At 45.4% G+C, this 26,984-nt stretch overlaps 1 protein-coding gene across 1 annotated transcript; it reads right to left on the bottom strand.

Moving 5' to 3' along the window:
• Positions 1 to 1,275: 1,275 nt before the first annotated feature.
• Positions 1,276 to 26,984, bottom strand: LOC308162726 (sentrin-specific protease 7). The gene is made up of 24 exons (XM_080536868.1): positions 26,911 to 26,984; positions 26,271 to 26,386; positions 25,769 to 25,828; positions 25,507 to 25,628; positions 19,145 to 19,438; positions 18,478 to 18,581; positions 16,311 to 16,391; positions 14,062 to 14,156; positions 13,783 to 13,881; positions 12,876 to 12,971; positions 12,165 to 12,296; positions 10,973 to 11,006; positions 10,134 to 10,358; positions 9,563 to 9,969; positions 8,173 to 8,300; positions 5,536 to 5,652; positions 5,192 to 5,314; positions 4,985 to 5,077; positions 4,675 to 4,874; positions 4,070 to 4,131; positions 3,870 to 3,913; positions 3,688 to 3,756; positions 3,402 to 3,552; positions 1,276 to 2,302 (listed from the first exon to the last, which is right to left on the bottom strand). Exons 2-24 carry the CDS (start codon positions 26,331 to 26,333, stop codon positions 2,138 to 2,140), a joined length of 2,964 nt encoding a protein of 987 aa, XP_080392994.1. The 5' UTR covers positions 26,334 to 26,386; positions 26,911 to 26,984; the 3' UTR covers positions 1,276 to 2,137.

Below are 26,984 nucleotides of genomic sequence, written 5' to 3'. Positions count from 1 at the left end.
AAACGGATGTTTGTATAACAAACCATTTTTTGCAAGCGCTTCAGTAGCGGCGTATACTCTGGGGTAGGAGGTGGGATGGGGATTACTAGGGGTTAGGAAGGTCATTCTGTCCTAGACAGAACCAGTCAATAATCCTAATCTGGGTATCTAACTCTCTGGTCAGATTACACTGGCAATGATAGAGTTTTAACCAAACATAGCCTTAAAGCGGTCTCTTCTACAAGGTAAACAACAGTAAACACTCCTTATGTCAATGACACCAGTGTGGAATGAGACAAAGGACTAGACAGGCCTGTTACATCTCAAGATTCAGTAGGCATTCAGTAGGGGCCAAGTGGAACTCTCAGTCAATGGGACTGAATGAACCAATTGGGAGCAGTTGGCTACAATGCATACTTCCTGGTTTCTTTAATGACATAATCTCTGTCTAAAGCATCTCTGTTTTATCCCTTTCACTTAACACCAATCAGGACAAGGTGACCAGAGCCACACCTAATTCTCGGCCAATCAGAGGGTTTGTTTTTCTCACACACACACACACACACACCAGTAGACTCTGGTCTGAATCTGAATCCAAAGCTTCTTTAGGCTTTTACATGGGATCTCATGCTCTCACAAATGGCGCTTTTCCACTACCGTACCATACCGTGTGAGCCCGTTTTTTTTTGCTTTCTCCACTGCCAACCGAGCCATACCAAGTACCCGTGCTGGTTTTAGTTCCGCTTCGAGAGGGGTAGCGAAAGGTACTTTCCGTGCCAGGCTGTGGGTCTAGGGGCTCTAATCTTCTTACCAGTCTGTCAGTGTTCTGCAACATATTATCAGACCCAACACACACGCACTCACACACACAATGTAGGAATATATAAACACTTAAATCACTGTGAGAAGCTAATTAATTATCAAAACATCTTTCATTCTCGGTCTCACTCAGTCACACACATTATCAGACATAATTTCACCTGAGGAATGTCAAATGTCTTTTACCAAATACTAAACTAAGATTTACTCACAAAATGGTTTTCTTATCTTTGTGTTATTATTACATCTGTGTGTGTTATTGTGTTGTCCTTTACAGAATAGGATCAAATGGCCCCTAGACACTTGGACACAGGACTTGGGGTGGGAAATCTGACTTTAGACCTATGTGTCTACTAAGAGCAGGCCAGGACCAACAGTCAACCAATGATAAAATTACTACTTCTCAGAATAAAGAGCAAAAACACTCGAAAATTTGCAATTCAGTCTACAAATTTATTTCCTGGGATATCCCCAAATTTTTCTGTCAAAATGTACATTCTAGAAACGAACACGTATAAAAATCTGACTGACGTCATCAATGTGCTATAAAATAATGATAAATAAAACAAAGTAGAAGAATTAAAAGAGAGTCTAACTGTTGAGTCTGATCCCTTGCGCTAAATGAGGCCATAGTGGCGGGACACTGTCTATTAAGGTATGCACAGTGTTTCCTGGTCATGTGACATGTCTGAGACAAACTCACGGCCCTAAAACTCAGGGTGCAAAGGGGACAGACTCCTTTAAGGGGCTTTCCACAAAAAGGTTAAAGAATAACATATTCAATCATAGAATTTCTGTAGATTTCCCCTTTAAATAACAGAGTCAAATACCCGGAGAACGCTCAGGTTTAGCACTGGCTGTGAGAACAGTTAAAACTCCAGTAGAGGTGAAATCCGCACTGTAGTGACTCCTTCAGGTGAGGCCGGCGGAGGTAGAAATCGGAGGACAGGCTCATTGTAAAGCACGGAATAGAATGAGGAATGGTACACACCCTGTTTGTTACCATTCCATACATTACAGTGAGGCCCATCCTCCGATTTCTACCTCCACCAGCCTCCACTGGACTCCTTCATATTCACTCCTAGAGGGATTTCAAGACATTTTGACATGTTGATAATTTATTAAATTCTCATTGGTATTCATGGCAGACTAGAAATGGCGATATTTTGTGTGTTGGCGTGATAAGAACATTCATGCTAGACCCTGACACGACACTACACAAGCCTTAACACATTTCAGAGTTCAGATCCCACGGTGTGCTTCTCCAGCCGGCTCAGTGTGAGTTCTGGTGCTGGTTCAGGTGAGATTGTCGCTCCTAGCAGCTGTTGGCTTGGCGGGCCTAACTGCCTTCGTCGCCTGGGGTTCCTGTACTGCCCAGAGTGACCCTCTGGTGTCGGTACAGGTGGAGCACCAGGTCCCTGATTTCGTCTCTTTTCCTCCGCACCTGCTGCCGTGGAAACCAGCGTTCTAGGCATAACGGGAGGTCAAAGTGCACCACAGGGTCCTGAAAAGGAGAGAGAGATAGAGAGAGAAATGTAGGTGTGTATGAATAATAATAATAATAATAATAACTTTTTATTTATATAGCGCTTTTCCTGCAAACGTTGCAGCTCAATGTGATCCAATCATTATATAATCATAATTTAGTTATTTTTCCATTTAAAGGCAATATTAAAAATATTTTTTTAGTCTTGACTTGAACATATTTGTTGAGGTTGCATCCCTAATGGAAACTGGCAGTGCATTACACAATTTGGGTGCATAAAATGAGAATGCAGCTTCACCAAATATTTTCTTTTGTGGTACACAGAGAAAACCAGTGTCAGAAGACCTCAATTGGGCTGATATGCTGAATGTACCCATCTGGTGTGTTGAACTGGCTGTCTTGTTTTAAATACTTTTAGATTCCATCACAACACATTCTTGAAGTAATGAGCTATTGAACACAGCTGGGGTTGGTAAAGGGTTCTACAGTAATGTCTAATAATGACTTATGGAACATAGCTGGGGTTGGTAAAGGGTTCCACAGTGATGTTTAATAACAGGGGACATGGGAAGGATATGTTTTCTATATCATCATCATAATCAAGATCTGAAGAGCCATCTAAAATGTGACAGTCTGATCATTTGGTCAGCATGTCGGCAACCAATCAAAACGTTCAGACTTTTCTTTTGAAATACGGAACTACGTTTCAACGTTGTTGAGAATCACAACACAAACTCGTTAGTCAAGCTAAAATACTGCAACGCAATGGATTGGATGAGTAATCCCCACTGCTACCTAGTTAACGATAACACTACTTTACATTGTTAGCAGGCACAAAAAACAAGCTGTGTTAGTTGACTAGCAATGTGTCATTGATTGTCAACAACGCGGAAATGTAAAAAAAATATATATGTGAAAGAAAAGTCTGATCATTACTTCAGATCCCGACATGAGGACCAAAGCATTATAATGTGTCACAAATGGTCCCTGTGGTTCCTTTTTTTTCTCTTCTTTTTCTGAGTGGGGCAGTCCCACTCATATTTGGGACCTGCGGTTACATGGTCGACGCTTAACCCGCTACGCCACCTAAGCGCCCCATCCCTGTGGTTCCTGCTACCTGTAAGAAGGTCTCCACATATTGGAGCAGGTACACTCCGCAGTCGCTGCTGTTGTCCTGTAGGGGGACGCAGGAGTGAGAGCCCTTCATCTGCTCTGCAGTGAACTCACGCACTGAACCCCTACGCACCTCCCATTCAGACTGCAGGTACCTGAGACACAGAGAGAGGCTATTACACAAACACACACACACACAGGCACGCGCACACACACACACGCGCACGCACACACACACACACACACACACACACACACACACACACACACACACAAGTGAAAACACTCACTCCCGCAAGAGTTTGAAGACACGTTCGTGGAGGGAGAACTTGAGAGAGTCCATGATGAGAATGCAGGGCCTGGAGAAAGGGGAGAGATTTCACTATCACATCATCATCCAAGACCCTTGAGAGGTGTGTGTGTGTGTGTGTGTGTGTGTGTGTGTGTGTTCACTGTGATATCATCCACTTACCTCTTGCAGACAGTCTCTCTGGTGCAGGTCTGCTCAGTGCAGTCCTATACGGAAGAAGAGAACAGTGTGAGGACGAGTGAGGAGGAAAAGAAGGAGAGAAACAGCAGAGTGAGAAAGGACGAGAGAGAAAAAGACGAGAGAGACCGTGACGTGTGAGAAATCAGAGAGGTTTGGTGCGACCCTAACGTCGCCCGCCTTACTGGTGCACTAGGGGGCCGCTGTCGGACCACCGCAGAGTCTCCCTGGACGTCCTCTGAGACACCTGCAGAGAAAACAACACAAATCATCATCATTATCATCATCATTAAATCACAGCGCTTTCAACACTGCGCGTTCTGCTCCCTGACATCATTGCGTTTGTGGTTGTTATTTTCATTGCTTACAGCACAGTGTGATATCCAAAGTCTTGTCTCGTAAAAATCCCTAGCAGATGAAACTGTAAAAATCGCACACTTTTGCTTTTGAAGCCGTTTGCTTTTGTCTCTGGTATGTTTGGTTTAGAAAGTTGTAAACAAGCCCCCCCCCCCACCCCACCACCACCCGCCCTCCACCCCCACCCCCACCACCCCCTGGAGCGAGCATGATGAGTTTCCCCAAAACACATCTGCAACTCTGTTACAGAGAGAGAGAGAGAGAGCACGTTCAGACAGTCATACTCCAATACCTTATTATACTCAATGATATTTGGTTACTCTGTATATCTGACATGGTTGCTTAGTTACGCTCTAACTGGTCTTTTAAGAGCATATTGAAAAAATATGAAGAGCATATTGAAAAAATATGTATTGGGTTAAGTCGCACTGACCCGTCAGTCTGTCCTGGTTATCGCTGCGGCTCGATCCAGGGGCTGCTTTAGTGAGGCCGTTTCTCTCCTTTTCCTCTTCAGCCTGGGACTCGCCTGGCTTCTCCTCCCCTGCTCCCTGCAGGGCGTCTGGGCCGCGCCACGCCTCACACTGGGCCTCCTCCAGGCCGGGGAAGCAGATGACCACCAGGTACCAATGAGACCTGGAATAGGGACAACACATGAGGCACAATACTTCTAACACCTGTGTATGTGTGTGTGTGTGTGTGTGTGTGTGTGTGTGTGTGTGCGCGTGTGTGTGTGTGTGACTCACTCCTGATTGACAGGCACAAACAGGAAGTCCTTTTTGAAGATGTCAACATGCCGAGTCCATGTCTTGACCCGCTGGTGCCGTCTTTGCTGAGCCCTGGTGGTAGAGAACACACACATCCTGAGCATTCAAAACACACAGTTGTCAAACCATGTCTGTAGACAGACAAAACACGCACGCGCACGCGCTCACACACAAACACACACTTACGAGACACTGGCGTTGTTGTCCTCCCTGGCGTTGTCTCTGCGCGTCAGCTGCTTGTAGAAGAAGCTGCTGAAGATGTGGGAGCGCTCGGCCATGGCCTGGGGAGCTTTCTCTAGGAGCAGGTACCTGGGGGCACAGCCAGACACTCAGTACACCCCCCATGACACCCTCCATGACACCCTTCTGACAAGCACACCCCCCCATGACACCCTCCATGACACCCTTCTGATAAGCACACCCCCCCATGACACCCTTCTGATAAGCACACCCCCCCATGACACCCTTCTGACAAGCACACCCCCCATGACACCCTTCTGACAAGCACGCCGTATGCTGATGTCACTCACTTGAGGTAGAAGTCGATGATGACATCGTTGAGGAACTGGCCGTTGTCCAGACCCTCTAGGTCCTCCCTCGCCACGGTGATTCCTCCTTTGGACGGCGGAGGGGGAAACTGGATCAACCTGAGAAGAGACTATTCATTTGTCAACTGAAACTATTATTTATCACTACTATTTGATGCAGTTTAAATTATATTATTTGCTGAACTAAGGCCTGTTTTATGCTTTTCAATATGTGACGATCTATGATGCGTCAGTAGTAGAGTAGAGTAAGGCTGCCACGATTAGTCGACTAGTCACGACGACGTCGACTACCAAAATCGTCGCCGACATATTTGGTAATCGCCGTAGTCGCATGTTTTTTTGGAGCTGAAATAAGCGTTTTTTTTTTTTTTTTTGCCTAGCACCAGGGGAGCCCCCCCTCCCAAATTTCGTTGTTTGGTACCTGTACTATATCAATGACAATAAAGACCATTCATTTCATTCGATAAGCATTCGTTTTTCTTCCCTGAAGCTGCCACTGGCTAGCGTCTCCCAGTGTCTTTGATGTACATGCGCAGTGTCGGTCATCCGGGGCACACGTGACTTCCCCGGAAAAACAAACAGAGAAATGTCTTCCTGTCCTCGTACCTCTAAAGTGTGGGAGCATTTCAACCACAACGTTGAAAAAAAGAATGTAAAATGTAAAATTTGCAAAGCTGAACTCGCTTATCATGGCAGCACGTCTATGATGCGCGAGCATCTAAAAAGGAAGCACGTTGTGGCAGATGACGAGGAAGACGATGGCTCGTCTCGGTAAGCTAGTTAGCTTGTTATTGGCTAACGATATCGTTACGTTAAAAGCCTTCTTACATTATTTTACGTTGTCATCAAAGCGATACTTATCAAATAGCTAAAAATGTTGTCTTAACGTTACAGTGCTAAGAAGGCGCGTTCTACTATGAGATGAGTGAAGCAAAGCAAAACTTTTGTACTCTGTACAAGTATTTATTTTTGTTTTTGTATTCTTTTGGTTGCCTAGTGCCTAGCCTACCTCATTTTACTCAGCAGTTTGCACCCTCTACTACTCTTTACATTACATTACATGCAAGTGATGCCAGAAATAAATCTGCAAAGTTCATTAAAATATCTATTTTTGAGTGAACAATCATTTTAATTGTCTTTATTTTTAGTTAGCACATGCCTACAACAACAACTAACAACTTCAAGCTAAATTTAGAAGCTGATTTAGAAGATGATAGCTAAATAAGAGCGATTGAGTAATTGTGCGATAAGCTGTAATTTATGATCCGATTAGTCGACTAATCGTTAAAATAATCGGTGACTAGTCGACTATGAAAATAATCGTTTGTGGCAGCCCTAGAGTAGAGTAGAGTAGAGTAGGGTAGAGTAGGGTAGAGTAGAGTAGAGTAGAGTAGGGTAGAGTAGGGTAGAGTAGGGTAGAGTAGAGTAGGGTAGAGTAGAGTAGGGTAGAGTAGGGTAGAGTAGAGTAGGGTAGAGTAGAGTAGGGTAGAGTAGGGTAGAGTAGAGTAGAGTAGAGTAGAGTAGGGTAGAGTAGGGTAGAGTAGGGTAGAGTAGAGTAGGGTAGAGTAGGGTAGAGTAGAGTAGAGTAGAGTAGGGTAGAGTAGGGTAGAGTAGAGTAGGGTAGAGTAGGGTAGAGTAGAGTAGAGTAGAGTAGAGTAGAGTAGAGTAGAGTAGGGTAGAGTAGAGTAGAGTAGGGTAGAGTAGGGTAGAGTAGAGTAGAGTAGAGTAGAGTAGAGTAGAGTAGGGTAGAGTAGAGTAGGGTAGAGTAGAGTAGAGTAGAGTAGAGTAGGGTAGAGTAGGGTAGAGTAGAGTAGAGTAGAGTAGGGTAGAGTAGAGTAGAGTAGGGTAGAGTAGAGTAGGGTAGAATAGAGTAGGGTAGAGTAGAGTAGGGTAGAGTAGGGTAGAGTAGAGTAGAGTAGAGTAGGGTAGAGTAGAGTAGAGTAGAATAGAGTAGAGTAGAGTAGAGTAGAGTAGGGTAGAGTAGGGTAGAGTAGAGTAGAGTAGAGTAGGGTAGAGTAGAGTAGAGTAGAGTAGGGTAGAGTAGAGTAGAGTAGGGTAGAGTAGAGTAGAGTAGGGTAGAGTAGGGTAGAGTAGGGTAGAGTAGGGTAGAGTAGAGTAGAGTAGGGTAGAGTAGAGTAGGGTAGAGTAGAGTAGAGTAGGGTAGAGTAGAGTAGGGTAGAGTAGAGTAGAGTAGGGTAGAGTAGAGTAGAGTAGGGTAGAGTAGAGTAGGGCAGAGTAGAGTAGAGTAGAGTAGAGTAGAGTAGAGTAGGGTAGAGTAGAGTAGGGTAGAGTAGAGTAGAGTAGGGTAGAGTAGAGTAGAGTAGAGTAGAGTAGAGTAGAATAGAGTAGAGTAGGGTAGAGTAGAGTAGAGTAGGGTAGAGTAGAGTAGAGTAGGGTAGAGTAGGGTAGAGTAGAGTAGAGTAGAGTAGAGTAGAGTAGAGTAGGGTAGAGTAGGGTAGAGTAGGGTAGAGTAGAGTAGAGTAGGGTAGAGTAGGGTAGAGTAGGGTAGAGTAGAGTAGAGTAGAGTAGGGTAGAGTAGGGTAGAGTAGAGTAAAGTAGAGTAGAGTAGAGTAGGGTAGGGTAGAGTAGGGTAGGGTAGGGCAAGGCTGTGTATCTTGCCTGCGTGCTGGCCCCTGGTGTTTGTATTGGGTCCAGGTGGAGCCTGGTTTAGGCCCGATGGACACAGAGTAGGAGTCTCCGCTTCTGCGGCGACACAGAGTGTACACGGGTCCGGGCCGGTCAGTCTCCTGTGTAGGAGGGAAATGTCAGAGCAGGTGTCTAATAACGATGATGTCAGAGCACGTCTACTAATAATGATGTCAGAGCAGGTCTACTAATGATGTCAGAGCAGGTGTCTAATAATGATGATGTCAGAGCAGGTGCTAATAATGATGTCAGAGCAGGTGTCTAATAATAATGATGTCAGAGCACGTCTACTAATAATGATGTCAGAGCAGGTCTACTAATGATGTCAGAGCAGGTGTCTAATAATGATGATGTCAGAGCAGGTGCTAATAATGATGTCAGAGCAGGTGTCTAATAATGATGATGTCAGAGCAGGTGCTAATGATGATGTCAGAGCAGGTGCTAATAATGATGTCAGAGCAGGTGTCTAATGTTGATGTCAGAGCAGGTGTCTAATAATGATGATGTCAGAGCAGGTGTCTAATAATGATGTCAGAGCAGGTGTCTAATAATGATGATGTCAGAGCAGGTCTACTAATGATGATGTCAGAGCAGGTGTCTAATAATGATGATGTCAGAGCAGGTGTCTAATAATGATGATGTCAGAGCAGGTGCTAATAATGATGTCAGAGCAGGTGTCTAATAATGATGTCAGAGCAGGTGTCTAATAATGATGATGTCAGAGCAGGTGTCTACTAATGATGATGTCAGAGCAGGTGTCTAATAATGATGATGTCAGAGCAGGTGTCTACTAATGATGATGTCAGAGCAGGTGTCTAATGATGATGTCAGAGCAGGTGCTAATAATGATGTCAGAGCAGGTGTCTAATAATGATGATGTCAGAGCAGGTGTCTAATAATGATGATGTCAGAGCAGGTGTCTAATAATGATGTCAGAGCACGTCTACTAATGATGATGTCAGAGCAGGTGTCTAATAATGATGATGTCAGAGCAGGTGTCTAATAATGATGATGTCAGAGCAGGTGTCTAATGATGATGTCAGAGCAGGTGTCTAATGATGATGTCAGAGCAGGTGTCTACTAATGATGATGTCAGAGCAGGTGTCTAATAATGATGTCAGAGCAGGTGTCTAATAATGATGATGTCAGAGCAGGTGTCTAATAATGATGATGTCAGAGCAGGTGTCTAATAATGATGTCAGAGCAGGTGCTAATAAGGTGCTAATAATGATGTCAGAGTAACGTGGTCCTTAGGCTTTCGACAACGGTTCAGATTGATTGTTCATTGTCTAGGAAGGGCCCGTTTTTTTTCCATGACCCCGACCAGAAACAAAACTCTAAGCAGGGAGACCGTCGCACTGACCTCAGCGGTGGGAACAGCCTCCGCTTCTCTCGGCCCCTCCTCTGTCTGTGCCTCGGTCGGCTGCTCTGGCTGTTTGCGTGGCTCTGACTCAGCCCCCGGCCGTGTGAGCGGCGGCGTTTTGTCACCGTCCGACGTGGGCTCAGGTTTCTCCTGGTCCTGGCCTGAGTTTGTTGTCCCGGCCTTGGGACAGTTCTCTCCCAGCAAGGAGAGGAGCTGTGGGTCCAGCCCAGTCTTGTGGATCAGCGCCAGACTGAGGTCCATGGTGAGGAGCGGACTGTGGACATTGTTCGCGCTAAGGTAGATCGTGTTGTTCAGACAGATGATGTCCAGGATGGAACGAAGGAGAGCACCCTCCACCCCCTCCAGAGGAGCTATGAGACTCAGCAGGATGAAAGGACTGGCCTGGCCTGTATACACACAAACACACACACACACACACACACACACACACACACACACAGAGACACAGACACAGACACAGACACAGACACAGACACCATTACCACTGGTTCGCCCTGCACTGTATTGGGAACATCCATCTGAGCTGAGGAGCCTGGGAGCTGGGTCTCACCAGTGGGTGGAGGTCGAGCCTGTTCGGTGGACAGCTCTCTCAGGTGCGTCTGAAGGGCGAGTGCCCCGGCGTTGGACACGAAGAGCAGGAGGAGAGCTGGGGGGGAGCTGCCCCCCCCCTCCCACCTCAGGCCCCTGTCCTGTGCGTCGTCCTCGTCCCAGACACTGTACCTGCACAGCTCTGAACGGTCCAGGGTCAGAATCACCTCCACCTGGCCATGCTGGTCTGGGGACAAGAGGTTGGCCCTGTTTTACTCCACAAGCCTAGTTCAGCTGCTAACAATGGGTGCTGACTACAGTACTTTTTACCACATACTACAGAGAATAAATATAATTGGTATTTTGGTGGTCTGTTTCAAAGTGATCAGACAATGTCTCACAACCATTCGAAAATAAACATGTCAACATAAAGTGTCAAATTTAATAAGCCAAATCCCCTTTGAAATCCACATTCTTGGTATTTCTCCATTTTGTCAAACAGCAGAGATCAAGGAGTCACAAGGTAAGCGCCTTAGTGCTCTGCAGGTGGATTTCAGGTGCAGAGAGGTGAAAGAGTGCACTAAAGCCCAGGGGTCTAATTCTCTCTCTACAGACTCACTACGTTTCCCTACTGCAAATAGACCAGTAAGCTGAGCCTCTTGCAGTGGGAGAGGATAGCGTGCAGACAGGATCAGAGATCAGGCCGTGTTAGGTCAGAGGTTAAATCACACTCCAGCCCAGGGTCAGACAGGGTGCCTAATGGAATACCTAAGTTGTATTCAGTCATGTTTAATGACTGACGACTCGGCTAGCCCCAATACTAATCCTGATATATTAAAAAAAGCACCCTTCCTCCTTTACCTTTCAGAGGTATGGTGATGCTTTGGTTGGAGATCTGCAGGGGAAGAGAGACAGTGGTAGATGTCACAAGTGTTCATAGAGCTGTCCAGTCATGTGCTGTATGTAGGGATGCTCCGATTTATCGGCCACCGATTTAAATCGGCCGATTTCACTCCAAATGACTCGATCGGTGATCGGCAAAAATGGCCGATCGCAAAAAACGATTTTTTTTTTTTTTTTTTTCCTGGGGAAGACAGATAACTGAACAGAAAACATAGGAGGACGTAACAGTATGTAAACCATGAAGGCCACGTTTATGATGTCTTTTATACAGCCATATCGACTGACTTGGGCTTCAGGCCCTAACTGAATGATAGGCCAGACCTTTACTATGCCATAAAAATGGGTCTGCGTTTGCTTGGTGCCTAATGGATCAAAACTTTTGTCTAAAAAGCAAAAAATATGTAGGCTATCCAGTCAGTAGGCCTACAGTTATGTATTTTTTTAAAAATCGGTATCGGTTGATCTTGAGGAAAAAAATCGGTGATCGGTATCGGCCCCAAAAATCCAGATCGGAGCATCCCTAGCTGTATGTTGTATAGTATTTAGGGTTCCCACACCTTCTGAAACATCAAATTCAAGCACCTTTCAAGGACTTTCAAGACTCAATTCCCTCAAAATTAAGGGCCCAACACGGCATAGTTTGAGACAGATCTAGATGAGAATTTATATAATAGGAACTATCCGCTCACAGACAACAATTAAAAAGAGAGGCTTGAATGTGTGAACACTAGATGGTCTCTTGCCTTCTCTACCACAGCACAGCAAAACAATATATTGTGAAATATGTGTTACGTTATGCAATACAGAGACTTATTTACTAGTTGACGAGCTAAGTAAAACATTTTTGAATATATATATTATTATTTTTTGAGAGAGAGAGCAGGGAATTCAAGCACTTTCAATGACCCATGTCTATTTTCAAAAACTTTTAAGACCTTGATTTGTTTTTCTCAAATTCACAAACTTTCAAGGATTTCAAGACCCCGTGGGAACCCTGTGTATTGCAATGCCGCGTGCAGCCGTTGCTTGTCTAAGTCGGTGATGTTTGATGAGACGCAGGACTTTCCAACGGGACACAATAAATATGAACCAGCCCTCAGTAGGACTGTGTGTGAACTGCAGCCCAGTGTAGCTTGGCTCCGGGTCTCACCCGCATGTTCCCGTTGGCCTCCCCACGCACCCCCCCACAGTGCAGGGCACGGAAGGGCAGGCCCATGCCGGAGCACTCCTCTCTACAAGGGAGAGGGGATTCCCCGAAATCTGGCACCACCACACGCAAAATCTGGAAAGCACACATAAAGAATAAAAAGAACATCCGTACATGACAAATATAAATCACACACACACACACGCTGGATGGACAAAGTCAAGTATGCAAGTAAGTCTGTTCATGCCAGGGGGTTCATGTATGAGTATTCATGTTTGTGTGACATCTATACAGGGCTAATTGAAGGCACGATAGGTATGTTAATGAAGGGGAACTGAAGGTGTGTGTGTGTGTGTGTGTGTGTGTGTGTGTGTGTGTGTGTGTGTGTGTGTGTTGTGACCTAGAGCCGTTGTGCTGTGCTGTGAAGGCCTGCTCTGCCCCTACCTGTGCTGTGAAGGCCTGCTCTGCCCTGCCCCCTACCTGTGCTGTGAAGGCCTGCTCTGCCCCTAACTGTGCTGGAGTTTTACATAGGGTGCATTCGTGAATACACTCTGGAAAAATCTGATCAGCACTCACGGAACACCTCTTGTCCAATAAAATGACTCGGCCCCTCTTAAGACGTTGAACCGAGTGTGCGCTCCGACGCTCTCGGGGCGAATGTACGGACACACCGCCCATAGAAATGGAGTAGCAGGCTGCTTCTGGTTCTCCTACCTCAGAGTCTGCCTCAGAGTCTGTGTCGGCCTCCTCCACGTCCTGGTGGTCTTCCTGAGAGGGCCGTCTCTGGGGCTCTGTCTCCCTGCTGCCAGGCTGAGGCCAGACCACTGAGCTGTGGGACGGTGTCACTGAGCTGTGGGACGGTGTCACCTCACTGCCCTCTATGCACATATCCTCTTCATCACTGGAGAGAACAACTGAGAGGGAGAGAGAGAGAGAGATACACCACGCACACACACGCACGCACACGCGTGCACACACACACACACACACACACGCACACAGTAAAGTTTAATCAGTGGAATGCAAACCCTCTAACACATATATGTCACTGACTGACTGGGGTGTGATGGACTTTGAAGGAGCGATGAGGGACCATAGTCATCCTGAGAAGGACATCTCATGTGGGCTAGCCAATGCCAGTGTTACAGCAGATACACACACACACACACACACACATACAGGGTAATTACTGTTGTGAAATACAGCCCACATATAGGCTATATGAGCACCACAGACAGTTTCAAGAACACACAGTGGAGCACGCATATATACGCGGTCATACCGGCAACAAATCTACAGACAGACAGACAGACAGACGCACACACACGTAAGTGACTGGTGACTGGAGAATGGGAAATGAGAGGAGAGAGAGAGAGAGAGAGAATACATCTCTGTACTCACTGGGTTCAATAAGGCTGGCTTTAGTGGTCCTATCCGTGCTGGAGGAGGACAGGTTAGGCCTCCCCTCTCGGGCCCCTGAACCTGCGTTGAGGCTCCCACCTCCCACCCCCGTGGTCTCCCCGGGGGTGTCCAGGCCTCCTCCAGGCTGCTCTAGACAGAGCCGTTTGGGGGGTGTCGCTCCCTCGCCCCTGGCGTCCCCGGAGAGGCACAGCACACTTACCCTGGTGGTCCTGGCAGTGTCTGCGGGCGCCCCACCCCGCGCCCCCCCCCGCTTCACCTGGCCGTTACACCAGCGCTGGGGGGTGTCCCCTCCCCTCCTCTGTTGGGGGGGACAGAGAGAGCAGAGCGGGCTGTGGTCAGGAGAACCTCGCGGTTGGGAGCAGCTTTGAACAGTCACAAGACTGGCAAATAAACAACATTAAGACTGAACCGGGTCCTGCCATGTCATTGAGACGTCAGTGGTGCTTGTTTTATAGGACTTCTACCTGGAAGCACATACCTCAGTGTGTTCTGCTTCACGTCCGGAGTCTGTCCGCCTGGTCTTGGTGTGTTCTTGTGCGTTCTCTGCCGGTCCCCGCTTCACTGACACACGGTCTGCAGGGAGGAGAGACAGAGATGGTGATAAAACGGCTAAACGTGTTCCTACTCTCCAGAAAGTAGGGCAGCAGATATGGAAAAACAAATCGACTGAGACAGAGACATTTAAATTCATGTTTTTTTTTTTTACAGCTCTTTAAAGTTAAGCATTTGTTTATTCATCTCGGGAGGGAGGTCAGGAAGGAGGGAATGGGACACCAGGGATCCAGCTAAACCAGAGCTGTGAGAGTCGAGGAGGGCTGCAACTATCAAGTGTTTTGGTAATCGAGTATTCTGTTGATTATTCAAAATGCTTTAAAATTGGGTAGGCTATAACCCTTGCAGCTTTGAACCACTTACAAGAGCAGAAAAGTCCCTCAGTCACTTCTTAGAAGTTCTATGGACAACTCTTAATTTTAATAATAATTTTGCCATTTAGCAGACGCTTTTAATCCAAAGCGACTTACAATTACGAATTACAGGGACATTCCCCCTGGAGTAACTGAGGGCTAAGTGCCTTACTCAAGGGCACACTAGTAATGGTGTGGTTTCAGGCGGGATTTGAACTCACAACCTTCCGATCACAAGTCCAACTCACTATCCACTAGACCACCACTACCCCTACTCTTACATGTCCATTCATGTGCTCAAGTGTTTGTTTGCCATAGCATTTATTTGACCTCATTACCTGGTCAACTGTGCATCCTGTTCCACCTCTCCCTGTCTGGTCACACTGCCTGTTCCACCTCTCCCTGTCTGGTCACACTGCCTGTTCCACCTCTCCCTGTCTGGTCACACTGCCTGTTCCACCTCTCCCTGTCTGGTCACACTGCCAGTTCCACCTCTCCCTGTCTGGTCACACTGCCTGTTCCACCTCTCCCTGTCTGGTCACACTGCCTGTTCCACCTCTCCCTGTCTGGACGAACTGCCTGTTCCACCTCTCCCTGTCTGGTCACACTGCCTGTTCCACCTCTCCCTGTCTGGTCACACTGCCTGTTCCACCTCTCCCTGTCTGGTCACACTGCCTGTTCCACCTCTCCCTGTCTGGTCACACTGCCTGTTCCACCTCTCCCTGTCTGGTCACACTGCCTGTTCCACCTCTCCCTGTCTGGTCACACTGCCTGTTCCACCTCTCCCTGTCTGGTCACACTGCCTGTTCCACCTCTCCCTGTCTGGTCACACAGCCTGTTCCACCTCTCCCTGTCTGGTCACACTGCCTGTTCCACCTCTCCCTGTCTGGTCACACTGCCTGTTCCCCCTCTCCCTGTCTGGTCACACTGCCTGTTCCACCTCTCCCTGTCTGGTCACACTGCCTGTTCCACCTCTCCCTGTCTGGTCACACTGCCTGTTCCACCTCTCCCTGTCTGGTCACACTGCCTGTTCCACCTCTCCCTGTCTGGTCACACTGCCTGTTCCACCTCTCCCTGTCTGGTCACACTGCCTGTTCCACCTCTCCCTGTCTGGTCACACTGCCTGTTCCACCTCTCCCTGTCTGGTCACACTGCCTGTTCCACCTCTCCCTGTCTGGTCACACTGCCTGTTCCACCTCTCCCTGTCTGGTCACACTGCCTGTTCCACCTCTCCCTGTCTGGTCACACTGCCTGTTCCACCTCTCCCTGTCTGGTCACACTGCCTGTTCCACCTCTCCCTGTCTGGTCACACTGCCTGTTCCACCTCTCCCTGTCTGGTCACACTGCCTGTTCCACCTCTCCCTGTCTGGTCACACTGCCTGCCCTTCTACTAAATTCACCTTCTTGGATCTGATATAAAAGCAAAACATTTAATTAACTAAAATTGGACACATTTAACTTCAGCATGGTGAGCATCAAGCGGTATCATTGTTACGATACATGTGGGAAAACTAGGGTTAGGGTTAGGTGCTACGTCGACTTGGTACATGCTGGCATGTCTAACCCCAACCCTAATCCTAACCCTAACCCTAACCGTAGCACCCTAGCACCTAACCCTAACCCTGGTTTTTCCACATGTACCGTATTCCCACATGTACCGTAACATCATCATACCTGGAACTATCACAGTCTGTCATATATTTATCAAATACCATTGATATTTAGGTATCAAAATGGGAAATGAGAGAGAGAGAGAGAGAGAGAGAGAGAGAGAGAGAGAGAGAGAGAGAGAGAGAGAGAGAGAATACATCTCTGTACTCACTGGGTTCAATAAGGCTGGCTTTAGTGGTCCTATCCGTGCTGGAGGAGGACAGGTTAGGCCTCCCCTCTCGGGCCCCTGAACCTGCGTGAAAACACGTGAAAGCTGAATCCACTGTTATAGATATGATTAACACTTTGAGCGTGACGCTGTTTCACCTACTTTTAGTGCCACTCTTCACAATGGGGCAGTGTGTACTGACATAATGTCTATGATTACAACCAGAACAGTGTTCACAAAAACATACCAGAAAAAGTAAAATATATATATAATATATGATATATGACACGATTCATAGAATATATACTGTATATATATAGCCCTGTGTCTGTGGACAGTCAGTGCTGTGTCTGTGGACAGTCAGTGCTGTGTCTGTGGACAGTCAGTGCTGTGTCTGTGGACAGTCAGTGCTGTGTCTGTGGACAGTCAGTCCTGTGTCTGTGGACAGTCAGTCCTGTGTCTGTGGACAGTCAGTGCTGTGTCTGTGGACAGTCAGTGCTGTGTCTGTGGACAGTCAGTCCTGTGTCAGTGGACAGTCAGTGCTGTGTCTGTGGACAGTCAGTCCTGTGTCTGTGGACAGTCAGTGCTGTGTCTGTGGACAGTCAGTGCTGTGTCTGTGGACAGTCAGTCCAGTGTCTGTGGACAGTCAGTGCTGTGTCTGTGGACAGTCAGTGCTGTGTCTGTGGACAGTCAGTCCTGTGTCTGTGGACAGTCAGTCCTGTGTCTGTGGACAGTCAGTCCTGTGTCTGTGGTAGGGGTGGGACGATTAGAAAATGTCATGTCACGATTATCGTGGGCAAAATAATCGCGATCCACGATATTATCGCGAGAATAAAAAAAAAATTAAAAAAAAAATTAAAAAAAAAAAAAAAAAAAAACTTTAGAATGCCAATAAAACACACTGTAATCACTTTAACTTATATTTTGTTGTATTTTTATATCAATGACAATAAAGACCATTCATTCATTCATTCATTCATAATTCATTACTTCTATTATATACTTTTAATTCATTACTTCAACCATGTCATTATTTTGTTCACTTTTGCACAAGCTGTAATCAAAGATGCTCTGTCTACTTAATGTTAATTCACTGTATGATTTGTTTTTCACGGAGACTATTCTAACGAATTCTATGACATTGAAAATTATTTTTGACTGGATAGGATGCCGTGGCCACACACACCCGTAGTCTATCCGTATCCATTCATTTCAATCCATTTGAGAGCTAGATAAGGACACTTTCGTGACATGAGCTGGGCATGTATACAGTAGGATAGCCTGCACGTTCACACATAGGGCTTTCACACCGGCAGTTCCGAACGCCGGTTCGCGTTCGCGTGTCTGGCGAATGAGCCCGCGTTCGGAACTGCCGGTGTGTAAGCCCTATCAGTGCATCATGATTCATGTTGCTAACGAGCATTCAGATGAATGTCACAGTCACATGTTAACTAACTAGTAAAGCCAGGCTCATTTTACCTGGAGTTCAGAGTACAACGCAGGGTGACGGTCACGGAGGTGCACATGCAAATTGGACGTGTTTGCCCTCGGGGCAGACACTTTCCTCCGGCAAGTTCGGCATGTTGGCTCTTCATCCTGGCGTTCTTGACTTGTGAAGCCAAAGTACTTCCACACATCAGATTTCACTTTTTTATTCGGAGGATACAATGGACACGGGGCCGATGCAGCCATGGTGTATGCTAGCATACTAGTGACTGACTGACAACGCTGACTTGACAGTCACGTGCAGGCTGAACAATCCCGCGAGACAAATTTCTGTGAGGATATTCGCGCGCGGCTCATGTGAGAAATCAAAATTATATTACTATGTATTTATAACATACGATTATGACGATTATTCAACTAATTAAAATTCTCCACGATAAAGTTATCGCGTGTGTTTTTATCGCGATTAACGATAATCACGATAATCGTCCCATCCCTAGTCTGTGGACAGTCAGTGCTGTGTCTGTGGACAGGGGAGTGAAGAGGGGCCCAGGCCTGCAGAGAGCACTCCCTCCAACAACTCCACACCCCAGCTCAGGTGTGGGCAGACTGACAGGGCAGACTGGGCATTGTTTACACATTTTTGTGAGTTTGTGTGAGTTTGTGTGTGTGGGGGTGTGTGTGTGTGTGTGTGTGTGTGTGTGTGTGTGTGTGGCTCTCCCACCTTTGACCTCTTTGCAGCATCTCTGCCCTTCTCCGTTTTCCTCTTCCTCTCCCATTATCACCTTCCTGACTTCTCCTTCCTCCTCTGCTCCTTTGTGATGTGACCTGTGCGAGAAAGAGACACACACACACATCCACACACACATACCAGTTACTAATAATAAAAAAAAAGGCTCAACAATAAACCTACAAACCTACAAACACACAAGCTCAGGAGTGATGATGATTCTTCTCTGATGAAAGGAATCATGGCCATTTTTCTTCTTTTTTTTTTACGAACATGGAAATTGTGGAAGAGCCAAGGGAGGTGCAGGCCAGGCCAAACCAAAAGACTCATTAAAAGCACATTCAATTCTCACAGAATAACAAGCAGCACAAAGCCCCCAAACAAAACAATCCCATGGAGTGTTGTTCACATACTTCTCTATGTTTTGAGGCTTGGCCTTTCGGTGTCTTATGTTCATGTTTTCAACATTCCATTCTTTTCCATCACTTATTTAAAAAATAAAATGTCTCTAACATGTCTAAGTGCTCTGTATTTCTGAGCTCCAATGTAGGTGTGTGTAAAGAACTGGGCTCTTCTCGTTATGCAAAACAGAAAGGAATTAACCCCCCCCCGACTCAGTGGCCCACCTATACAACCCAGTTGTCAACAACCCAGTGTTTACCTCTGTTCCTGACGTGGCGGGGTGGGTTTCAGGTGAGTGTGGGGTTTGGGGGTCAGTGGTAGTGTCCTCTTGTGTCCTTGTGGAGATGCGACACTGTTCTTGTCACTGTGTGCTGCCTCCTCTTTTCTAACCTCTCTCCGATCCCTTCTTCCCTCTCTGCTGACCGGCGTTCTCTCCGTACACGAGTCCCGCTTCTTCCCGCGGTTTCCCGTCATCTTGCCACGCGTCTTCCTCTCCAGATAAGCCTGCCCCTGTTCTGTCTTCAGGACATCCGGGAGGACGATACACAGCTGCCTGCGGAGCAGAGGAACAGAGGCACGACCACTCAGAACCCTGGGAACGCTCTGACCCCTGTGCCTCATTATGACCCATCTGTCTCCTATCATGTGTGTTATTACAGTTCATCTCATGTATGGATGTTAGTTGACCAATGGGGAGACCGTGAGTAAGGAGGGCCAGGCAGGTGGACTGGGGTAGATAAGTCCTGGCAGTGTGTCTGCGGGGTACAGATAAGAGCTGCAGCTACAGATACGCTGCTGTGCATCTCTCAGGGAAGTAGTGGGGCCTGCCACCACTGTGAACAGGTTCATACGAAGGGGAAGTGCCCCCTCTGGTGAATGTTTGGAATACTGCACTCGATTAAATACTGTAGCATAGTCTAGTTCAGGGGTCGGCAATTAGGTTTGGCCTCGGGCCAACATTTTTTTGAGCCACTAGATGGCGGGCCAGAACATAATCAAAGGCTAATTTAAGTAATTGATTGTTAAAAAAATGTGACACGTTCTAATACTTGTACACATTGCTAGTCAACTAACACAGCTTGTTTTGTGAGCCTGCTAACAATGTAAAGTAGTGTTATAGTTAACTAGGTAGTAGTCCAATCCATTACGTTGCAGTATTAGGCTTGACTAGCGAGTTTGTGTTGTGATTCTCAACAACGTTGAAACGTAGTTTCACCCTCTTCCATAGTTTTGAATAATAAATGTGTGGACTGACGATGTATCGCAGCCTAACTTATTCTAATAATTATTTAACATAGTTTTATTCAGATAATTATTCCCCCCTCCTCCCAGACAAGGTCACATTATTATTGGATTGGTTGTTTGCGTGTCGGGTGAAGTTAGCTAAACATTTAACCTGCTAGCAAGAGAAACATCATGTCACTCTCCAAAGGTCTAAAGAGGAAAGTTGACGGTGAAAACAGGGCATTTAAAGAGGAATGAACAGCGAACTATATATCCTACCTGGTTTCATCAATGCAAAGCCGTTGTGAGACTCACATTTTCCGTGCTCACAATGTTCCCTTTCTATACATGCGAGTCGTCCTTTTCGCCAATGAATGTGATAAAGACGCACGAGAGGAATCGATTGATGCATAAAAAATAAAAATAAACTGCCTGCGGATGGCGGTATACCCTTCAAATAACAAACAATCTCTGCATGTCTCGTGGACATCTCAACATGGATCCATGTCGTTATCATAATGGTCTTATTAATTAGTAATCACTGAGTATGAAAGCATAGTGGGACTGTCAAATTAGTCTAGAAATCTCCTCAGTAAAGTTTTGTGTCAATCCAGGAGGAACTCCAGACAGCTCTGAACCCCTTACAGGAGATCGTTGCATCGTAGAAAGAAGGTTGCGGCGGTGCATAAACTATAGAGTTGCGATAGTTGAGACTCTCTCTAATTAATTTGAAATACAGTGTCCGTTATTACAAACCTGCCTAAATGTCCCTTTGAAAACACTCAAGTTATCACTATTATCAATAATCAAATCAAGAATATTATTAGTTTTCAAAACAACCGCGGATTAAAGTGACGTCAATATCACCAGATATCAAGCAAATACTGACCGATGGGAGATGCCACTTTTCACATTACGTGAGTACCAAGCCTGTCGTTATTGTATTTAATAACCTAATTGTATTTTGTATATTTTGAATGAATGGCTTATGGCTCATTGTACTTATTATCCCTAATAGCGCGTTTGCTCTGTCGTTTCAGGAGCATAGGCCACTACTTTTGCGCCAATTTTGTTGTCAATGTTTTTCAGAAAATTAAACAGAATTTGCTTTGTTACTGTTCATATGTGTGTTGCAGTCACATACGTAAACATTACGTTTGAATTATTTAATGAGCTGATGTTATTTTTTTCAAACCACACACGCTATTTCAGCACCACGCCTTGTCCACCTACTTATGATTCACTCTGAGGGGTTCAGCGTCAGTGCGCTTCGCTGCCTGATTGTCTGTCCCTGTGTCATTCACTCTCAACATGAATAAAAGTACAATACGCATTATTCAGGTGGAGGTCGATTCTCTATTCGGACATTATAGGCGTGGTGTGGGACTGTCGGTCCGATATTGTAAAAAAAAATAAAATAAAAATGGATTCTCAAAATAATCTGCTGGGCCAAATATTATTGGTGACGGGCCAGCAATGGCCCACGGGCCGCCTATTGCCGACCCCTGGTCTAGTTAGTAGACTCCCCTATGCAAACTCTAAGGGGCGAATTCAATCAAAATACCATCATTTTCATTTTTTTGGAAAACATGGATAATTTGCTCCCTTTCACTGCAGTGGCAAATACCATAGTCAAATACCATAGTCAAATACCATAGTCAAAGCAAATATACATCATGGGGTCAGGCTACTAATTCACCCTGCAGCTAAAAAATGTCACTGCTTGAATCTTGACTGATGCTACAGAGACTTATGTTTGGTTGCTGGGGATATCAATCACTACAAAACAATGCAGTAAATGTGTATCTTACCAACACTACATCTTACTGAGTAATATTATTTATGCAGCAATTTGCTTGAGACAAAAACAAGTCTAATCACTGCCATTGACTCTTCTGCTTGACTAGAGCTAGTGATGCTCCGATCTGATCGGCGCCGATCGGTATCGGCCGATATGGCCTTGATCGGTTTTGATCGGAGTTCTCAAAACGGCCGATCAAACACGACCGATCAGTTTACAAAATGGCGTCGCCAGTCTGGAAATATTACACAGTGTCGGAAAGAGACAACAAATATGCCGTTTGTAATGTCTGCTCAAAAGAAATACCTCGCGGAGGGACGCACGCAAGGTCTTTCAATACCACGAATATCATACGGCATTTGCTGCGTTCGTCGATTCGCTCAGAGAGCGCCGAAGCGCACACTGGGCTCGACGTCATAAAGGGACCGAGTGCTTTGATTGGACGAGAGGCGTTCCACGAGTGCTGGTCAGAGTTCCAGCGCGACTTCACGAGCGTAGTGTAGGTAGTGGTTCGTCGATTCGCTCAGAGAGCGCCGAAGCGCACACTGGGCTCGACGTCATAAAGGGACCGAGTGCTTTGATTGGACGAGAGGCGTTCCACGAGTGCTGGTCAGAGTTCCAGCGCGACTTCACGAGCGTAGTGTAGGTAGTGTTCAGCGACGTCATGTGACCCCGCGAGCAGGAAGTCACTTGGCCCATAGCAACAACTATTAGCGCGTGAGTTTTAGGTCTTCCTCTGTGCACCTTGCACAAGTGTAGATAGCGAGCGACTTTTCAGCATAGCAGGACATATTTTAGATGATAAGAGGAACAGGCTGAGTGCCAAAAACGCTGAGATGCTTGTATTTCTCAAGGCTAATCTGCCAGTGATGCTGCTTAATCAGAAGTAAGGTTTGAGTCTGAAATCTCCTTAGGTGCAATGTTTTGTTTTTTTGTTTTATTGATTATTGCTGACTTGCTGTCTTATCTCCTCCTAAATATGACTTGAAACTGACTGACTTGAAACAGTATTTTATATTTGGCTATAGCCTGTTTATGTTGCAGTTTAGTTTGGGTATGTTTATTGTTCCTCAGGAAAGCTACAGTATAAGCAAGTTCTCTAAGAGCCCCTAGTTCCTCTCATTCGAGTGGAATGTTGCACATTTGATGTGACAGTGTACATTTTATTTATTATGATTTTTATTTTCACATTTTATTTGTTTTTCCTCAAGTAAGCTACAGGTGGTTGTGAATTCAATAAAACAGATGGTCGTCAATTCATGATACTTTCTCATCTCCTAATTTCATTTGAATACTTAATATACAATGTCAATGGTGTTAAGAATAATTAAAAACATAAATAATGCTACACAATAAATAGAATGCTTCAATTGCCATTTTCGACGCTGTGATCGGTGATCGGTGATATCGGATCGGCAGATCACTGATTCCAGTGATCGGTGATCGGTGATCGGCACCAAAAACCCTGATCGGAGCATCTCTAACTAGAGCCCAACAGATATATATGTGTGGTGGCCTGGGAAAACCCTTCACATGGTGGCATTTTGACATTTTCATTTTTTTATATTTCCATAAATTAGAAGTTCTCAGCTATTCATAACTGGTTGAATGACTGAGATAGCCCTTTATTTTAAAAAGTTATGAGCATTTTAATGTAGCATGTCAAAAAAAGTGAAAGGGGAGAAATCCTCCCCTTTCTCCTCCGGGTCGGGGGAGGAGCCTATGCAGATCGGCCGGTCTCGTTTGTCTGCTTGTGATGCGGTGGTAGTCTGCTCGCCTCGTCGGTATGCGAGGGACAGATCCATTTGTGTGTCTTCTAGTTAAGATTTTATTACTTTATGCTTATTGTGAGCATCAGTAAACTGGCAATAACACAGGTGGAAGTATCGTCTCTCCTTTCGCTCATGTGTGCGTGCGTTGCTTAACTGAGAATGAGACACGTTCAACGTGATGTTGTTTCGCTAGCAAACTAGATAGATAGACTTTATTTGTCATTGCTACAGTACAGGTACCAAACAACGAAATTTAGGAGGGGAGGCTCCCCTGGTGTTTAGGAAAGGAAAAAGAAACACATTTTAGAAAAAGCATGGATGCATAAAATCACAAGAAGGTAAGGAGCTGGTTTACATCAATAAAGGCTATGTACACAATCCACTGTACTATACTGCACAGATAGTCAACTAGGGTTGTCATATTGCACAAGAAAGTATTTTTTCACATTATTTTAAAGTGTCACAGTTTGCAGGCTTGAAAATGTACATGCCACAAAAACATCAAAATAAGTACTTTCTCTTTTGTTTTCTTAAAATGTTTATTCACCATAATGTAGTATGGAGTTCAAAGTACTAGAATACCACATAATATCAAAATCGCCAAAATCGCGATTTCCATCTATATTTGCTCTTTGCCACGAACGAACGCCAGCGACATCCGACGGGTTTTCCCAGGCCACCACACATATATTGACTCTTCTGCTTGACTAGAGCCCAACAGATATATTGACTCTTCTGCTTGACTAGAGCCCAACAGATAGATTGACTCTTCTGCTTGACTAGAGCCCAACAGATAGATTGACTCTTCTGCGTGACTAGAGCCCAACAGATATATTGATTCTTCTGCTTGACTAGAGCCCAACAGATATATTGACTCTTCTGCTTGACTAGAGCCCAACAGATATATTGACTCTAATGTCTGGAATAAACAATTATTGGAAATAACAGAGTGGTAGGTAACAATTAAGTGCAGACGGTAGTCCAACAGGAGGTTCTAAGACTGCATTTTTGTTTGTTTTGTGAATGAAATATAACTGAGTATAACTAACATATTTCAAGGGGATGACCAGACTGTGTCACAACATGTTATAATGAACAGCAAATGACTTGTATCAACATCCCATTAGGCATAGTACAAGTAACTGTGCACAAACTGCACATACGTCTAGATTTCAATGGAGACTACATCAGGTCGTTATATCAGATGTCATATGGAGTTTGGCCTAATCAGCATTAAGAGCTTCTTTTCTGAATCCTGGGCATAAGGGTTTTTTACGGTCCGTTTTTTTTCTTCTCCATTGAAAAACAAGATATGGGCTCTATTTTATATACCCCCCTGTGAATAGGCCATATAGTGTATAGAAGTATAGAAGTTCACATTATAGATAGATTCTCAGATGTCTACTGACCACTTATCCCCCTATTTTTATTTATATCCCCGCCTATTTATGTCTCATTCTTGTTTTTTTTATTATCTTAGGACTGTGTTTGTTTGTTAGCACCTAGGGTTTGCATTTGAATTTCGTGGTACCTGTTACAATGACAATAAAGATCATTCATTCATTCAAATACTTAAAAAATATATATATAATATGTGGATAGACATATCTCTCAACTCGGCCGGGGGGGGGGGATGCTAGCAGGGGCACCTAAAGTTCGGTCCTGGCCGGTTGAGAGGGTGTCCCACACAAACATACTCCTCCCACATTTGGTTTGTTGGGACCTGGTCACCCTAGTCATCGGTATCAGACCCCAAAGCCCAGTATCGTTCTGGCTCTACCAAAGATGCCTTCATCAGTGTCCCCCATAGGTGATCCTGCTTACCTGTCTATTCCCACTTGGGCCAGAGTTGGCTGGCTGTGATCCAACGACACCGATCCATTACTCCGAAGCGAATCGCGGGATTTGGTTCTTCTGTGCTCCGCAATCTCCCTCCAGTGAATCTGCTGGAGGATGGGAGGAAAGGTTCAGACCTACTGATCTTTGATACACAATAACCAATCCTCAGTGAACAAGCTCAAGTGGAGTACTCAAGAACAGCTTGTTCCCAGTCCCGGATGAGAAAACAGTCTATCTGTGCCTCTACCTTCCTAGACCCCGACTCAGAGGAACGGACTGTCTTGGTGATTTTGAATGGGCTTCCAGTCTACAAAGCAAAAGGGGCACTGTTACTATAGTTACTCATAGGAATAAGATTAGGTTCAACTTTATTGTCATTGCAGAGTACAAGTACCAGACAATGAAATGCAGTTTAGCATCTAACCAGAAGTGCAAATAGTAATATAAAACATGATAGTGCAAACAGTGATATAAAACATAATAGTGATAGTGATAGGTACAGTATGGCAAGCACGGTAGTTAGCGGTATATACAGGTGAGGATAGTAGTAAGCTATGTACAGTATGGTGTATGCAGCTCCATTGTACTCCAATAAGTACTGTACTGTGTTTTTCTTCATGCACTGAAGGCACAGAAATAAAAACAACAATTTGATTGACATTCTGTGGATAAAATAGAGTCCCAGTCGCTATGAGCAAGACTGGGAAATTAAAGACAAAGAGTCTGTTGTCTATTGATACCATACATACCCGAGAGCTCTCCCCCTTGTCTACAGCCAGGGAGATGGTCAGCGCTTTCCTGTGGTCCATCATGACGAGGATCTTGTCCTTCAAGGCTTGTGCGGCCCACACCTCTCCTGTGTTCACTGTCACCAAAAAACCCAAAGACAACAATGCAGTGAGCAAGCTCCTCTGACTGCACCTGAAAACATAAGATTACTTTCGATTTATATCATTTTGATTTCTTAATACTTGATTACTTTCAGGGTGCAACATTCCATAACAGCCTATGAGCCTATCAGAGAGCAGAGTAGTAGTAAGTTTCTACCATCTTGCATATAACTTCCCAATCTCTTCAGGTCAAACAAGAGTCTCGGGGCGAGGTGCCCCTCCCCCTCCCTGGAAGACCATTGTTGTGTCCTGCTCCATACGTGTGGCATCTCTACATGGGGCTACTGTTTAGCTAGCTATGCACTTTGCTAGCAAAAGCACCGTCCATGGCCCCCGTCACTTGCTACCTTAATGCAAAACACTGAATCATTGATCGATGCAGCAACACCACAATCACAGTAGGTAACAACATTAACAACCACCTGCTGGCTGCTACACTGAGGGGCAGCTAGCTAACCTAACGTTAGCCAACAAGCTAGCAGTTAACTTCACTACTTACCCAACAGTAGAGCGAGTTTAACATATATGTTACTATTAAACAAGAGGATGGGAAGTGTACACTGCTACTGTGCT

The sequence above is a fragment of the Nansenia antarctica genome, assembly GCF_963989245.1.
Source record: "Nansenia antarctica genome assembly, chromosome: 7".
NCBI lineage: Eukaryota > Metazoa > Chordata > Actinopteri > Argentiniformes > Microstomatidae > Nansenia > Nansenia antarctica.
This window is presented reverse-complemented; position numbering and strand designations above follow the sequence as displayed.

Coding starts and splice junctions, on each gene's coding strand:
- LOC308162726 (XM_080536868.1), bottom strand. CDS start 26,333: ATGATGGACCACAGGAAAGCGCTGACCATCTCCCTGGCTGTAGACAAG. Junction 8,301..9,562: donor AGGCTGTTCCCACCGCTGAG/GTCAGTGCGACG, acceptor CCTCCTACACAG/GAGACTGACCGGCCCGGACC. Junction 4,132..4,674: donor TAACCAGGACAGACTGACGG/GTCAGTGCGACT, acceptor TTTTCTCTGCAG/GTGTCTCAGAGGACGTCCAG.